At 31.8% G+C, this 19,062-nt stretch overlaps 1 protein-coding gene across 3 annotated transcripts in view; it reads right to left on the reverse strand.

Annotated features, from left to right (window-relative positions):
• Positions 1-2,351: 2,351 nt before the first annotated feature.
• Positions 2,352-19,062, reverse strand: part of LOC108915554 (pre-mRNA-splicing factor Slu7) — a 25,339-nt gene continuing 8,628 nt past the window's right edge. For all 3 annotated transcript variants that reach the window (XM_018721618.2, XM_018721617.1, XM_018721619.2), the window contains exons 3-5: positions 13,928-14,436; positions 11,899-12,328; positions 2,352-2,764 (exon numbers count right to left, since the gene is read on the reverse strand). In XM_018721618.2, the coding sequence (XP_018577134.1) occupies positions 2,393-2,764; positions 11,899-12,328; positions 13,928-14,436 (1,311 nt within the window). In that variant the 3' untranslated portion in view covers positions 2,352-2,392. The remainder of the gene's footprint in view (positions 2,765-11,898; positions 12,329-13,927; positions 14,437-19,062) is intronic.

The following is a 19,062-nucleotide window of genomic DNA, read 5'->3' on the forward strand; positions in this document are numbered from 1 at the left end:
ATCTTAAAAACATGTAAGATACCTACTTCGGGATGCCAATGAATTTAGGTTGTGGTGTTGTGTTGTGAGTACATACAGGTTCGGAAAATACCGATGGTCAATCTGTCGTTACGTGAGAGCAATAAAGTAAGACAGAAATCCGTGCGATAGAGAAAGATAGCTATAATGAAGGCGTCTAATAGTCACCGCCCATTTCGCCCTTCCACAAATAAGATCCACTTCTTATTTGTGGAAGGGCGAAATGGTCGGTGACTATTAGACACTTTCATTATAGCCATCTTTCTCTATCGCACGGATTTCTATGACTTACTTTATCGCTCTCACGTAACGGCAGATGGACCATCGGTACTTTCCGAACCTGTATATTCAAAAATCGAGAAATAAGTCAAACTACTAAATTTCAACATGTGATTTCTCAGACGTTAAAATGACATGGGGATAAATCCAAGTGCATTTTAAAGAGTAAGTATAGTACTTTAAGACCCCATTAGTGGTTTCAACAAAAAAATTTACCTTTCTATGTAACATAACCTCAAATGTCAAAAAATCACGATTTTAGCATATTTAGGTTACGATATCTCGAAAACCAGTAGCGGGAATCCTGAAATTTCGATGTTTTATCGATATCGAGATAATTATGAAGCCAATCTCGATTGATTTGACTCAAAATGTAAATTGGTACTCTTGAAGCACATCGATATAGTCCTCGGATGAGTTCGGCAAATTTGGGATGATGTGATATACCACCGTTTATTTAAATTTTAAAATGAATACATATCATCAAATAAACAGAAATTTATAAAATTACTTATTTAGTCTAAACAGTAAACCATGGAAGTTGATTTAATTTAAATGCACTTTATATTCAAAGGTTTTATGCGTATATACTCAACAAATTATTGATATTCCGCATCCTAAATTTGTATTCGGTTTAAAATAAAAAACATAAAATACTACTTGTGAATTATTGTTGAAGAATTAGAGCAAGGAGAAGCATTTAGTATTGAAAATATTTATATGGAGAAGACAGTTAAGAGGTTCCATAATGGATCCATTAATCTTTACCGGACAAAAAATTTGTGTAATTGTTTCGCTTATACATAAAAATATCGTATATTATTTAATTATGTCTATTGTTTCACATTTAAAAGTAAAAAGAATTTCGGAAATTCACACCCAATATTAAATTATTTTGTGTTATATCAACAAACTACTAATAGAGAAATATGAGTGTCACAGAAGTTATTTATTAAAACTTTTCCAACAATTGGATAAAATTTTCACGAACAATAAGAGAAAAGTATACCGGTAAATAGACACTCATGACAAGAACAAGATTTGTAACATTATGTAGTATTTATATTTATCTAATACGTAAGTACCATTATGTTTATTAATATCAATGATTAGCCCTAAAGAACGTAATTATGTTAATTCAAAAACTGTTCAAATAGTTGTATATATAAACAAGTATTTGATACTTCACGTTTGGTTAGGTTAAATACGTAAAAATAAACAAAACACAAATGCAAACACATATTTGTAATGTTGAAAAGAAACAGCATTAGTCAATACACGTGATAGAAGAAGAGAGCAAATCGTTTCGACTAGCCAAGACTCCTCGATATTATATCGATTCGAATGGGCGGGGTTTCAATATTATTTCGATGGCAAAATTTTCAAGAGTACTGATGTATCGATATTATTTCGATCTTGATTCGCAATCATCGAATCGACATTTCGTGAACCAATTGCGAAATTTGCACCTTGGATTTGAATTCAGCACACCAAAATCCTTTGGGAAAGTAATTTGTGTTGTTGGGTTAAAATCTTGTCGGCCCGTGTAATTAAAGAACATGAATCTCATTCAAAGAGTGATACCAGAAACTAGGTACAGTCTGTATGACATTTGTTGAGATAAAATTTCAAGAAGACCCCTGTGTCACTTTCTTGGAATTAACCGCATTCGACACCCGAGGTAGAAAGACATTGGCAGAAAATTTCAAGGCACACTCCTGCTGCGGTGAATTGTTACAGTAGTTACCATAATAGAACTTTATTGACTTATTTTTTTCTTGGTTCTATATCAACAAATACAGTACGGATTGTACAAATAGCTTTACTAAAATACTTATATTTAGTATTTTCAAACAGTTTAACAATTTGAATTTTGATTTAGGAACATTATTTACGTAGACCGAAAGGTTTACGTGGAGCATTGAAGGAATTAGGATTGGATTTTGAAGGAAGAGAACATTGTGGTTTACATGATGCAAGGAACACAGCAAAATTTATAGGAAGAATGGTTGCCGATGGAGTACTGTTACGAATAACCACAGATAAAACAATTATAAATTAAACATATTATATTAACAAATATACAGATTTGCACTTATAAAAATTGGTTCATTGGATCATCCTCTCGTCTTCTTTTTAAATAATATGCTTCCATTTCTTCTTCTGTTGGTTTTACAACTTCAACCATGCTATTGTAGGGCCTTTTCCTTTCGTCCATTGCAAGAAGCTTATCGGCATTTTTTTTATTTGTTTCTTCAGCTTTTAGAGCTTCTTTCAACTTGTCTTTTCTCTTTTCCTTCTTTCCTTTTCGTTTCTTTTTCTTCTCATTTTTAATTTCTACACTTTCCTCACTTGAAGTATCGTTTTGTTTATCCGATTTATGTGTTTCTTTTCCGTTATTTTCTATTTTATTAGACTCCACCGACTTATTTATCTTTTGACCTGATTCTCCAAGACAATATGAATTCTGAAACAAATTTCCAATAATATTTTCCTAATCACTAACATGCTGAAAGAAGTTCTAATTGCAAATATTTAATTTATTTCATATGAAGCGATTTTACTAAATAAATTTTGAACCTCAGTTAATTCACTTTCAATTAAAGAGGAATTAGTTACACATCATTAGAAAAGTATTAATTGATATTATTTCATATTTAATAGTTACTGAATTTAAAATTAAAGCAATCTAAATTAGTTTCAATACTAATCGAATAAAAGACGAACACGCTGTTGTCGAGTTATCAAAATTGTATTAATAAAGGGAATTATATTGACGTCCATGGTACCTATTATGAAACAATGTGCTACATATATTTTTTATTTGTTTATTCAGCATTATTGGAAAAATTAAGCCGTTTTTTTTTAATTTTTTAGTGTCCAGAAAGTAACAAAAAAATTCGCAAAATTTGAAAATACAAGACCTGTGACATCCGTCTTGATTGCAACAATCGATAAAATAAACGGACCATAAAAATTCTCGCTGCACATGGTTCTGTCACTTATCACAGTTAGGGAACATCCATAAATTACGTAAGACTTTTTTTGATGGATTTTTGTCCCCTCCCCTCACCCTGTCAGGAATCGTAAGATTTTTCGCAACCCCTACACCCCCCCCTTATCTTACGTAGTTTTTATACAAATCGAAGATTTTGCAATAGGCTTCTTGCAGAAAAAAAAAATATTTTAATAGTTCTTGTATATACACTTAATACTACAAACAATGTGTAAAGGTTTTGTTATATTAATTTATTTTTAAAAAGTTATTAGATATTAAAGTTTTAATCGGTTCACTTCACGCGCAAATGCCATGGACTGGGACACGTTGACGTCATCGGTAAGTAAATGGCAAGCGCGACATATACAATAACGTGTTTCGACAGTGCAGCTGACTGCTTTAGTTATTAAATGTGTGAAGTGGTGTCAATAAGCAGTACGATACCTTATATACTGTAAATTTGTGAAGTTAAACTTATAATAACTATGGCAAATCCCTCTAAACCAAGGGTCGGCAAGTAATTTTAGATGGGGTCCGGATACTTTTGAAAATTTTAAACGGGGTCCAGAAAAAAAATCATATTTCTTACAAATTTTTTATTTTAATTTGGACTCAAATTTAATCTGCTTACTAACCATTAAGAACTCAAAACACTCACACAAAATGATAAGTTTGGCACTCAAACGTAAAAAAAACATTTTTTAAATAATTTATTTAAGTAATTTATACCTTCAAAAAATTTTTGGCGGTCCAGTATTTTACCTTCCGCGGTCCGGACCTGGACCGCGGTCCCCCAGTTGCCGACCCCTTCTCTAAACCATATAAATAGTCCAGACAGCATCTATTTCAAAAAGTCCATATTTGGGTAAATCATATATCCACGGAGATTTTTGGCTTTTTGGCTTTCAAATATTACTAGAAATGAAAATTTTTCTATGCGCATAAAAAAAAACGTAGGCTTACCTTTTGGCAGCACAAAATTCGAAAAATTTCATATTTTTCTTCCTATTTAATTATGTATCTTTTCAAGAGTTCATTTTAGACGAAAATGGAAGAGGAAAAAATGTTTGTAATTAAATTTTTTACAGACTGACTAGTTACAAATCGAATGAATCATGATTATTATTGTAAAAATCGAAAAAATCGCCAAATATGGGGTTAAAAAACATTACTTTTTAGGAAATCTTTTTGAGGTCTTTAAATTGAGTTGGAACTTTCATACTTGGCTCAAGAAAACTTCATGTTATGTAGAATCATCACACTAAATTTCATCAAAATCGGTTAGATAGATTTTGCATAATAATTTTACAATCCAGATTTTGAAAAATTAAAAATTTTGCACAGCAAAAACCAAGGCCCTTAGATACTTGAAAATTTAATCACTTATAGAAGGGCTCTCAAGCTTTCAAATGCTTTTTGAAAATTCGAATCCGTCAATTAGGAGAGCATAGAAAAATTTTCATTTCTAGTGATATTTGAAAGCCAAAAAGCCAAAAATCTCCGTGAATATACGATTCACCCAAGCCAAAACAGATACCGTCTAGTCTAATACTATTACTGGTATATTGTACCGATGTGTGAAAATACATCAGTAAAAACGCCAGAAAAAAATGTGTTTTAAAATAAATTTATGTAGATATCTATAAATCACATTTTCGTACCTGTTTGCTTTTATTCCCCTTATTTCTTCCGAATAAAATAAAATGCTTTTTGAAAAAACTCCGCAATCATCATGGCATTCGGTAAATTGTCTGATTGGGCTTCAGCATAACCTTGTTCGGTCATGTTACAAATATTCTTAAGAATTTTTAAAAAACAAAACTAATTATGATTATTTAAAATAACAAATTTAGATTCAAAATATTATTTAGATAGTAAATAATAGACTACTCGGGTAGCATAATATATTCCTCGGGGAAAGCTCACTTGAACTAAAGTCGTAAAAATTAAATATTAGACCTACACAGACTTAATTATTTTGCTGCATAAGTGCATATTTAGGTATACCTACATAATATAATGGAAACCAGTTAATAAATATAATAACACATCAGTATCGTTATCGTATCGTATGTAAACTAAAAATAATAAATGTTTTTAAGAAGTAATAGGACCAACATCGTTTTCTAATGTGAAGCGGCCAGTTTACTTACCGATGACGTCGCACCAACAGCAATTCGTTCTAGGACATGCCCCTACAGGATGCTCATTTCCAAATTTCAACGTACGATTTAGTCAATTTTCGAGTAGAATTTTTCACAAAAAATTTTATAATTAATAATTTTAAATAAGGCCATATTTAAATATGTAAACTAATATAAAAAAATCCAGCATGTGCAAGAGGCCTATTATTAATGTTTTTTAATTTCATTTTTATATAAATCAAAGGTATCATATTTTATTGTTAGGTGTAATAATTTTCAATATAATTCTGAACTACTTATTAAATAATACTAAATTAATACTATGATCTGAGAAAAAAAGTATTCAGTTCAGTATACTTACAAAATTATTCAATTTTATATTACTTTCACTGCTCAACTTCTATTAATTGTGGTATGTACTTTGAGTCTCCGTTAAGGCTTGATTAACTGATCAGGCGATTAGACTGTGAATATACTATTATAAAATAATTCAGTATATGTACAGTCTAATCCCCTGGTCAGTTAATCTTTAACTGAGACTCAAAGTATCGGGTAAATATTGCTAGTTTGTCATGTAATAAAATTAGTTCACAAAGACCTAATCGATACATCTGCTTAATTTTTTAGATTTTTTAGATTCAAAAAATTTTAAAAACATTAGGTAAGATGAACTGAAGAAAATCCTAAAAATCTTACGTAATTTATGGATGGCCCTTTACCTAACCTCTCTATTAGCTATCATATCACCAAGTTCAAAAGTTCGCATCATAAAAATTTTGTACTTTTAATATACTTAGTGTTATAGTATTTTGTATACAAATTTGGTGACAAATGTATAATTCTTAGTTTATAGAGCTGATTCTGATTGTTTCATACAAACTGACAATCCATATACAGGGTGTCTCACGGTGACGGCCCATTAGAATTATTTCAGACTACTTCGATTTGAATTTTGAAAATTTGGGATACCGAGTTTTCAGGCATGCCCTTCTCAACTAAAATAATGGCGTCCACGTACCACTTCCGGTTATACCGGAAGGCACCATCAACTTTCTTATTTTAAATGGAACACCCTATATATTATTGCAATTTTGGATTCTACCTGTTATTTTAGGTGGACTTGAAGTTTCCCTTTTCCTAAAATTAACCATTTTCAATATTTATTTTTTTTTTCAAAACAATGGAGAGAAACAGTGACTAGCTTCAAACCGTGTGTATTTTATAGTAAGAGAGATAAAGCAACAATATTTATAGGGGGGATAGCTAGCTTCCCATTCATACTTTCAATGTGGCTTAATTGCAGACAGAATGCTAGAAATTTAATGCCGAGTTTAGTTAACTTCAAACCGTCATAAGTCGTTTTTTTTTTAAATGGAACACCCTGTATGTTTTTTTATATTCTCATACACAATTTTATTCTCTTTCAAACGGTATCAGGGTTCCCTATACCTACCTCTTCTAGTTTTTAAGTTGTCTACTATTTTTTGTATAATCACCTAAAATCATGTAATTTCTTGCGAAGTTAGCTGTGGAATTTTTAGCAAAACTTCAAAACAAACAACTAAACTGTCACCAGTTATTATTATTTATTCACAGATGTTGCAATGGGATTCTAAGGAAAACATTTACAGTTTTTAATGAGACAACCCAATTTTCCACCAATGAGCAGAATAAAGTTAAGAAGAATTCTAAAAAATCAACTTCATACATAATAATACATTAATTATGGATGTTGATAATAATAATGCACTAAGATAAAAAAATTACTTAAAAAACTCATAAGTGTTCAATATGATCCCCATTAACAGCTAAGCACTTGTTGATTCTAGAGATAACACCATCAGTCATCGCTTTTGCTATTTCAGCTGCAGGAAATTCATGTAACACTCTTCGTATTCGAGCAATCAAATCCTCTTTTGAAGCAACGGGTGTAGAATAAACTTTTTGCTTTATTACTCCCCAAACATAAAAATCTAATGGAGTGGCCAATTCCACAGTCCTAGGCATTCATCCATCTATCTTCATCAACTGTTGATCGATTTGATTGTGACAGTGAGGTGGAGCCCCGTCTAATCGATACCAACACTTCCTTAGTTGGTCTAAAGCTATATCATCTAGAAAATCTGCCACAACCGTTTGCAAAATATTGAGATATCTGTCGGAATTTAAATTTTCTTCGTAGATATGCTAAGAAAGGACCCCCCAGAATCCTTATGGGAATTGGCTCCCGGTTAAATTGTCTGAATTTTTAGTATGTTATAGTATTCATGGTCCTGATCAAAAGTCCTCATGGGCACAATCGTCCAGAACCTCTAAATTTCGAGTTATGAGCCACAGAAAGGTGCTGGGTGGACGTTTTTGGACTTTTATGGATTTTTGCAAGTTCCACATTCTCTAACGTACTTAACGGTATAGGCTTGCGGTCAACCCGGCTGATTTGACAGTATGTTAAAGTACTCTTCATCCCAATCAAAAGTTCTCATGGGCCCAGATTTCGAGTTATGGGCCTCAGAAAGGTGCTGGATGGATTTTTTGGACTTTTATGGATTTTGCAAGTTCCACATTCTCAACGTATTTGACGCGATAGGCTCGCGGTCAACTTGGCTGATTTGACAGTATTTTAAAGTTATCGCAGAGATATTTTCTATCAAAGATTATTAATATCCCTTTGCTTCTATCAACAGTTCTTTTCAGAGCTTCTTTCTCATCAGTTTTCCCATAAATCTTTTCCAATCAGTTCTTTTGAGAACTAACCATAGGAAGTCACTGTCCTCCTGTACTATGGCTAACCGTTTAATGAACTGCTTTGTTTGCGATCGTAGATTTCAACGAAGGCAAATGCCCCATGTAGGTGCCGATGAAAATGCCATCAAGAGAAATATTGCGATCGCACGACATGACATGATGGGTCATCCACCATTGGATGTAACTGATCTCACTCGTATATGTTTTAATTGCAATCAGTTGATCAATGAAGAAATCCGTCTACTTGAACAAGATCCATTGGCTATGCGAATCAATGTGCTTTCGCAAACTAGGAGTTCTTTATGTTTAGTTTGTCAGCAAATTCACAATGTGCACTGTCTCTCATCGAAAGTTTGCGTTGCTGTATTCATCCACGCAAACATACATGTTCCAAGTAATATTAGGTCATGTCAGGATCATTTGAAGCAGAAAGGTTTTCTGCTGAGAGCATTGCTCCCCGATTTGAGATTCATCAATAGACCATATATTAGAGAACGTTAGAGAACGTGAAATTCACGGGATTAATATTAGTCAGAAAAAGTCCGAACCATTCACCCAGGCGCCCGTCTGAGGCCTATAACTCGAAATCTAGGGGTTTTGGGGGCACACGCCCATGAGAACTTTTGATCAGGATGAAGAGTACTTTAACATACTGTCAAACCAGCCGAGTTGACCGTAAGCCCATCCCGTTAAGTACGTTAGAGAATGTGGAACTTGGAAAATCCATAAAGTTCAAAAAATCCATCCAGCACTTTTCTGAGGCCCATAACTCGAAATCTCTGGGTTTTGGAGGCTTGTGCCCATGAGGACTTTTGATCAGGACCATGAATACTATAACATACTAAAAATTCAGAGAATTTAACCGGGAGCCAATTCCCATAAGGATTCTGGGGGGGTCCTTTGGTTGTTGTTAATTAGACAAAAAACATTTACGCTTTTATTTTGAGTTTTTTCCCCGGATAACATGAGGATTTTCAGACGTCCACAAATGAGTATTATGTCTATTAAAAATACCTTCTCTCGTAAATTTTGACTCGTCTGTCCATATAATATGTTGCAAAAATTGTGAATCTTCTTGAGCAATGAGCAGAAAAAAGTTAAGAAGAATTTTAGCAAATCAACTAGAGTATGGTCAAATTTGTGCAGAAAGAGTTTTACCAAAACCAATAACTTCAAATGAAGATAATGTAATAATGTGCTAGCCTATTTTAATGTTCATCCAGAATTGTCAACTCGCGCCGCAGAGTATGATTTAGGCATTTCACGAGCGTCCATTGACAGGATGCTAAGAACTAATGATATGCATCCATACAAATTTAAGCTACTTTCTGCTCTTCATCCTAGTGACGCCGTGAAACATGTACAATTTTGTGAAACCGACTTATGAAGGTTTGAAGTTAACTAAACTCGGCATTAAATTTCTAGCACCCTGTATGCAATTAAGCCACTTTGAAAGTATGGATGGTATGGTGGTCTAGCTATCCACCCTATAAATATTGTTGCTTTATCTTTCTTACTATAAAATACACGGTTTGAAGCTAGTCACTGTCACTGAAGGGAAACTTCATAAAAGTCCACCTAAAATAACACGTAGAAACCAAAATTGCAATAATATACAGTGTCCCGTTCATGTTTCAAAAAAACTTGTGTGCAAGTTCCTCATGGGAAAATAATAGGGGTAGTTCATGTAACGTTTTTTTAGACGCCCTGTTTTCGAGATACAGTGTGTTGTAGTTGTTACTTTCCAAATGTTTTTTCTTAATTATCTTTAAATCGGCTAAAGATAAAAACATCAAAATTGTACAGGTAATTGGAGGGGTACAATCGAAAAAAAATATGTTAAAAGTCAAAATTTATTGCATTTCAAAACGATTCTGTAAACTATAAAGCATATTACAAAAAAAAGGTATACTTGTCGAAATTCGGTAGCATGTACCAATTTCGAGAAAAATTAAGTTGCATTTTTTTTTGCTCAGATAAAGCGGCACAAGTACATTAACAAAATATTAAATTGAAATTGGACTTTACCATTGAATGAGCTGAAGACATTTAGTTACCAACAGTCTTTGCATTTCAGACTATAATTTTAATTTCTTACATATCACATGAAACAGTTAAATTGTAAAACATTTTATTAACTATAAAAAAAAATTAAAATTTATTTTAAGTTTCAGCTTGTAAACTAACATTTAAGAAAGTAAACCAAAATAAACGGATTATGGTAATTAATTATCTATTAATAAGTAATTTTAGATTTTGTAAACTACTACACTACCATTACTAAAATAAACAAATGTTGAATGTACTGAATTGTTGATGGACATAAATGCTTAAAAAAAGTGATAAGAACAGAAAAATATTAGGAAACATATAGAACAAAACAGCTGCACAATTAAATAAATGAATGAGCAAAACTCGAAATACTACAGTAGATGCTGAAATTGTCCCCTATTTTCTTCTATGCAACTTCATTTTTTTCGAAAATGGTACATGCTACCGAATTTTGGCAAGTATACCTTTGTTTTGTAGTATGCTTTAGAGTTTACAGAACCATTTAGAAATGTTATAAATTTTGAATTTTAACATATATTTTTTTTCAATTGTATCCCTCCAATTACCTGTTTCGGCGACACTGCTTTTCATAAAAAAAACGTTTGCACATTATTCTTAACGCACAGTTGATGTTTACTCGTGTACAAATTTTGACATTTTTATCTTTAGACAATTTAAAGATAATTAAGGAAAACCATTTGGAAAGTAACAACTTCAACACACTGTATCTCGAAAACAGGGTGTCTAAGAAAAAAACTTTACATGAACTATCCCTATTATTTTTCCTGCACACAAGTTTTTTTGAAACATGAAAGGGACACCCTGTATATGGCATTCCATTTAAAATAAGCAAATTGATGGCGACTTCTGGTATACCCGGAAGTGGTACATGGACGCCATTATTTTAGTTGAGAAGGGCATGCCCGAAAATCCGATATCCCAAATTTTCAAAATTCAAATCGAAGTAGTCTCTGAAATAATTCTAATGGGCCGTCACCGTGAGACACCCTGTATGTAATAGGTAATATGTAGACTAATAGGGCTTTTTTTCGCGACTGATTATTGGTGAATATCTAACTTGTAGTTACTATTTCTATCTCTTTTTATCTTAGTTGTCACATGGTAGTTTATCTCTTCACTCACTCATATTACAACATATGGCTTCACTCGTGAAAAAAACCTAATGTCTATGGCATATAAGAATAGATTTTTTTTGTTTCTATAGCGGCAATTATGATGTCTTGAAAAAATTTAAATTCAAAATTAAACATTAAGCAACTATGGATTTTGACTGCATAAACATCAAAAATATATATTTTCACGCTAACCTGACATCCCCATTGGCATGACAGACTAGATGACATCGCCTTGTTTGTTAACTGGATGCTGCACCCTTAGCAAAATTATGTAATTTTCCTACGATTTTAAAATACTATACTTATTTTTCTAGGGTTTTCAAGAAAAAGTGGAAAATATATGTTGTACATACTAAATACTTTTGATTGACTCCACTGATTTGAAAAAAATCATGCGTCTAAAAACAAATCTATTTTTCGTATTGTGTAAAAATAAAGTATGAACCTGGAATGGTCTAAGTGGTCTAAGATATATTTGGTGATAAAATATTCTTATATAAAATACTTTTTATAAAAATAAACTTACTTTGATGAATGAATGACAACATTTATAGCCCCACTGTCCATCCTTCCAGTAAGAACCCCAAATGGAGGTGTGGTTGTTAATATATACATCCTCTTCATATTTAGATCTTATTACTTCTTTCTCAGTTCCTTTAATTATTCGACCTGATCTAGAATATTCAACATAATCTTCAGTTTGAGCTAGAAGTAACGATTTAGGAGGAGCCTGCAAATGTTCTTCTCCACCATAGCGATCCAAAATACTGCTTTGTACTTTGGTTTTAAATTGTTCCTTTTTTTTCTCATACTCCTTTTTCAATAATTCAAGTTTTGTTGGTTCTGCCAAAAGATGAACATCGACTCCCTTTTCATATGCTTCCCAAGCAAATACTTGGGCTTTTGCATGATTTGTTGTGTCACCAGTAAAGCGAACAAAATTCTCTCCTTGGTAACTAAAATATAAAAATTTAATAATATACAGGATGATTCAGTGATAATGTCATCAATTTTAAGGGAAGATAGGGAAAAAAGAGTAGAATATGAATATGCGATGAAAAATAAATTTTAAATGCTTAAGTATTTACACTGAAAAAATATTTTTAAATCATTATTTAAACTCCTTTTCGGACTGCTCCTGACCACTGACCTACATCGAGAGTGACCTACTGTACTGTTTGGTTATAAGACTAACTTTAATATTGTTTATAATTGAATGAATATGAGTTTTTAATGTTATGTTCAATTAATTATTCAGTTCGTGGTACAGGCACACGTACTACAAAACCGAATAAATAATTGAACAAAATACTAAAAACTCGTATTCAATTATTCAAAGTGACGTATTGGTTTTTTAGGATTAGTGGTACCTGTCTATTTAAAATGCTACTACGGTTGAAAATAACTCATTCGTCCATAGCACTTAATAAAGTGTGAATCCACTGCACTTTGATTTTGAAATCTTATCTGCAAGATTTCAATTCAACTTGATGAATAAAAAAATTGAGAACTTAGTAGGCATTCTTTTATGTCAAATTTTGACATATATTACGATTTCCAAATATTAATCATATTCATACTATCTGCTGACCAAATTAAGCTGTTTTTTAGTTAATCAAAATTATTTTCTTAAAGATGACCCTAGCAAAAAACGGAAACTATGCCACATCAATAAATTTTTAAATTAAAAAAAAATTTAAATGTGTAAGTTGTAGTTATCAACAAGAAATTTCTATTAATGATACTAAATTATGCAGTGGCATGACAAAATTATCATATGATTTTTTACACTCTATTATCTCATATGTAAATAGAAGGATAACTTTGACATAAGGTTTGCTTCTAATGGTAATGAATTCTAATGGCCATTAAAATATACTGTAAATATGATAATTAAAAAACTTGGAGGCTTGGTTTTCAAATAAGCAACTACCTATCTTTCAGAATTATAAGAATCTGAAATATCTATATTAAATTTAAATCTGAAATATAAATGATTAACCTTGAAATAATTTTTTCTACAAACGTCAAAAAATGACAAGGTTTGCGCATTGACAACAATATGCGAAGTGACACTTTTTTTCGGATTCTTACGTTACCATGACACCATACGCGAAATACTTCGCGCACTAGGGTGCGAAGTATTTCGCACACTGCATGTAAATTAATAAGAGTTTTGTATTTCAATCTTTGAAAAAATGAAGCAAAACTCCAAATTATTATTTATTTTTAAATGAATAACAATTAAATACTTTTAAAATAATGATAGAATTTTACAATAACTTTAGTTATTATTTACAATATTAACATTAATCCTACAACCAGTACACGAACGAATATTTATTCCTAAACCAGATAATTCAGGTTCAGCTCGGGATATTGGGGTTTTGGGGGTTTGTTTGTAGAAAAAATATTGTTTGCATCTCGTGCGCGAACTACTTTGGTGGTCTCGAATAATTTTTTAATTCAGCTTCGCCTCGTTAAAAAATTCAATTCTCGATCACCAAAGTAGCATTTCGTGCACTAGATACAAAAATAACTATTATTTAACTTACGTGTCATCGTTACTTGGATTGGGATTTTCCCTCATAGATCTAGTTTTGGGATCATAATAAGCTGAAGATGGATCTAGATTTCTCAAATATTTTGCCGTGTCTTCACGAATCCTTAAATTCCTTACAGTAATTCTTTGTTTGCTATCAACTTTTGTTCCAGGCATATCCACTTCATCAACATATTTATCCTCATCTTTATCTTCATCATCACCATCAGTATCTTCATTGGCATTCAATTTCTCTGCTTTTAAATGCCTTTTAGCTTCCTCAACTTTTTGGAATTCTTCAATAACAGCTTTATGTTCTGATGGATCGTAACCACTCCAACGATCTCTCTTTCCATCAAAACTTAGTGATAAATCTTTTTGAACAAATTCATCAGGTGCAATATTTGCACCTGAATATTTTGCTCCCACTTTTCGTGGTCTCTCCATACAATCCTTTTTCTTATGAGTCATAGCTCCACAATTCTCACAAGCTCCTTTACGATACTTTGTAACTATATTGGTCTGGAAAATTTTAAAGGGAGGGACTAATTAAAATCGTATTTGTATAAAACGTTAATATTCAAAGATTCTTAAATTACACATTACATTTCTTCTAGGTTACCCATCTTAATTTTTTTTTTTTTTTCAAATTGACCATATCCACATAATATTATTGCATTCCCAAATTTCTTATTGAATATAAGGCTTATTATATATCATAAATAGATTTTAAATCTAAAATGTATTATTTCAGTGTTTTTTATGTTAAACAAAATTAGTGTTTTCAGCATCTTAGAAAATATCAAATACATACTCTGAAAATATACATGATAAGATGCAGTTTTCACTAGTTTATGTCTTAATAGAATTGATATAAATATCAAATATTCTGAAAATAAACATGACAAGATGCAATTTTCACAACTCGTTCAAGTATGAAAAAACCTATCTTATCCATTACTTAACAATTCATAAAAAAATATAAAAAAAAAATATTATTATAGGCATTAGAAGTTCCACATTTTGGAACATGATTAACTTGATTTTTTAAACCCTGTTAAATTTGCCACAGGTAGACGTAAAATGGAGGTTTCTTTGAAATTTGAAGTTTTTGTTGCTGTTTCAGTGATAAAAATGGAAGCCACAAAATAGCACTATAAATAATGTTTTAAAATCAACATTTTCCATATAAATAGATTTGATGAGGCCCTTTAATTAGTTAAGTAAAATTTCATCTTTGCTCCCTATTAAAATGCAAAATATGTAAACTTGAAAAATGCAAACTTTCAGACATTAAACTCAGAATTCTTGATAGTGTTGGTCAAAATATAAAAAACATATTTGATTAAATGCTCAACAAAATAGTAGATATTTTGAACAGTAGATACTTTGAACAATTATTGTAACCTTTTTTTAATGAGGGATGCAGTACCCTTTAGCCTCAAAATTATTTTCTAAGTACGCCTATTACACTTTGCATATTTTTATTAGACATTCCTTAAAATGGTTAGTTTGGTTAAGTTAACTGTGCAGCTTTTACTTGAAATATCAAATGTAGAATTTTCTTCTGACCATTTTTTATCTTTCTTGTAAATTTTTGTTTAATTTTTGTTTTGTTGGTTTGTTTTGGAGAAAAACGACATGTATTGATGGGTTACAAATGTCTTAGCAGCCGATGATTGTCAGGAAAAAATAGTGAGCTCTGAAAACAAATGTCCATCTTGTCAACATAATGACATTAGTTACTATTAATTCTTTGATTTGGCAAATCGAGAAGTGGTTAAGTTTTTAATTTAAGACAATATGGCTAATAGGGTGACAGTAGTTAATTTGACTTTTGCAGATATGGCAGATATGGATTTAATGTTAGGTAATTTCTGCACTAACGATCATTTTAACTCATCATCAATTACTTTTACGAAAAAGTATTACCACATTGTAAGAAAATGTTTTCGTGAAACACTTTGACAGTACAAAAAAATAACAAAAACACTGTTTTACGTTTTGCTAGTTTTGAAAAATTATAATTTAAAATAAAAAAAATAAATTAAAAATATTTTTTTTTAATTATAATTTATTATGTTTATTAGGAAAATGCAATGGAAATGCAAGCCTAGCAGAGCGACGTTGGGCACAAACTTATCCCAACAGACCATATCCTAAAAGGAACTTTTTCTTAAATTTGGATCGACATCTTCGTGAAACTGGAAAGTTTATGGATCAGAAGTCCGGAATTTGCGGCCGACATAGAAAATTAAGCCCCGAACAAGAGGAACAAATCTTAGCACTGGTAGAAGAAGAACCAAGCACAAATACAAGGATTGTTTGCCAACAAATAGAAAACTGTACAAAAATGAATGTTCATCGGACTTTAAAATCCCAACTTCTGCACCCATATCACATCCAACGCTGCAAAATATTCTTCCCCAAGATTTTTCTTCTAGGATGCAATTTAGTCGTTGGTTGTTAACACAGCATGATGCAGATAGGGACTTCGTAAGAAAAATTCTATTCACGGATGAGGCAAGCTTTACAAGAAATGGATTGACAAACATGCATAACAGCCACGTATGGGCGGATTTGAATCCCCATGCAACCATTGTAGCACACCATCAATTCAGGGTTAATGTCTGGGCGGGAATAGTGGATAATTTTCTGTTGCGTCCCCTTTTCATACCAAATAATTTAAATTCAGCATAATTTTCAAATTTTCTGCAAAATGAATTCCGAGATGTTTTACATGATTTACCTACCCATTATCGTACGTGACGGTGTGTGGATGCAGCTTGACGGTGCTCCACCTCATTATGGTAGAAACATCCGGCAGTATTTAAATACCCATCTATTTCCCAATCGTTGGATTGGTCGAGGACAAGATGTACCTATTCAATGGCCACCATGATCTCCTGACCTTAATCCATTGGATTTTTTTTCTGGGGTGCTATGAAAGATATGGGTGCTATGAAAGGTATGGTTTATGCTGCAGAAATAAACGACATTAACCATCTCAGAGAGAGAATAGTAATGGGAGCTAATGAACTTAGGCAAAAGGAGAATATCTTTCAAAAGATAAGGTTTTCGCTACTTAAAAGAGCACGTACATGTGTTATGAGGAGGGTGGTCAAGTAGAACATTTGTTAAATTAGTAGTAATTAATTAATTATTTTATTTAATGTTATTTAGGTAAAAAGTTAAGTATTATGTTGATTGTTCATTATTACTATTACTGAATGAGACTATTATTTTTTGGTTGATAAGAGAAAATTTCAAGTGTGTATCTTACAAAACAATGGGATTATCAACAAAAATAGTTTTTTAAAATGTTACTTTAACACCCTGTATATTGAAACAGGGACACCCAAATAAAAAATGGCATAAGGAAAGTCACATTATTTTTATCCAAAGAATATGTGGTTAATGGTATGGCCTTCTATTTTGGGACACCCTGTATAATGTGTAGAAAATTTCTATTATATGTTCATTTGACCAACAATATATTTTAGTTATTTATGTCCTCAAACAATTTTGTTATATTGATGGTAAATTTCGTTTTGTTCCATTTCAAAAGGTCTCCAAAATGCCATGTTGTAATAATATTAGTAAACTAAATATCTCTCTTATTTTTCCCTTTCGCAATTTTAATATGAATGATTAATAGAAGGGTGCCTATAATAAATTAAAATTATCTGAATCATACCAAATTCCGCAATCCCGAACTGCACTGCTAGGCGACTAGTCGACAACTGAATTTTGACAATGCAATGGACCAGAGAAACAGTGCGCATTGCTCTTTGCCCGCACGCTCATTCTTCAACTGAGCGTATACATTTCTACCACCTGCACTTTTCGATCGACCAAATCTGTATATGGGTATGGCTAAATAAATGTGGGAACAAGTATTTCAATGCCGAGTTGCTGCTTAGCGACCGAGCCTGGTACATACCTTGAAGATATTGGTTCTTCAATTGACTTCGGAAGAACTATACTAACGGGTACTAACGATTGCAGATCTATGTGCATTTGAAAATTTACTTTATTACCAATAAGTTCGATGTTACATAAAATTTTCGGCTGTTACCCCTAAGTATTTGAGGTATAAACGAAAATGAAAGTGGTATATATAGGTATAGTCTTTCCGATATCAATTGAAGAACCAACAGATTTATAGTATGTACCAGGTTCGGTCGCTGACGCAGCAACTCGGCATTGAAATATTTGAAAAACTTGTTCTCATATTTATTTAGCCATACCCATATACAGGACTGGTCGAACTAAACGTGGAGGTGATAGAAATGTATACGCTCAGTTGAAGAATGCGAGTGCGGGTAAAGAAAAACGATCACAGTTGCATTGGGCTACTGGGCAATAAATCACAGCAGATGACAACTGGTTGATAAATTGCCCAGCAGAGCAGTGCAGCAATGTGGAATTTGGTGTGATTCAGGTAATTTTAATTTATTATAGGCATCTTCTATCAATCATTCATATTACAATTACAAAAGGGAGAAATAAGAGGGATATTTTGTTTACTAATATTATCTCAACATGGAATTTTTGGAGACCTTCTGAAAGGGAACAAAATGAAATTTACCACCAATATAATAAAATTGTTTGAGGACATAAATAATTAAAATATGCTGTTGGCCAAATGAACATATAATATAAATTTTCTACACATTATATACAAATTATTATAAATTTTTTACCTTTAGCAGAAAATTTAGACTATACTAACTGGGTACAATTGATCGCATTAAAGAAAAATTCAATTGTCTAAAGTTCAATGAGATATCTTGGCTTCAATTAGGTGAATTCACTTGTTTTCGGCCAGTTAAATGAAATCAGATGTTTAACTAACTATATTTTAGTTTGTGTCTACAGAAATTATATTTGACATCTGTCAGAAATTGTATTACTGAATTTTAATTTAATTCTTTAATAATATTCAACTGCTTAAGTGTTTTATGAAAAAAAATCTGCAAACTCGCCAGTGGCGGTTGTACCATAAGAGCTGCGGAGCTACAGAACACATAAAATTTTATGTATTTAATCATATTAAATATCAACAAAATATTTAAAGAATCCAAATGTACTCGCGCTAAAATAAATCTAGGAGCTTATATTATTATTTATTACGACGCGAGCTAC

Source organism: Anoplophora glabripennis, unplaced genomic scaffold (assembly GCF_000390285.2).
Source record: "Anoplophora glabripennis isolate ALB-LARVAE unplaced genomic scaffold, Agla_2.0 scaffold1459, whole genome shotgun sequence".
Taxonomy (NCBI): Eukaryota; Metazoa; Arthropoda; class Insecta; order Coleoptera; family Cerambycidae; genus Anoplophora; species Anoplophora glabripennis.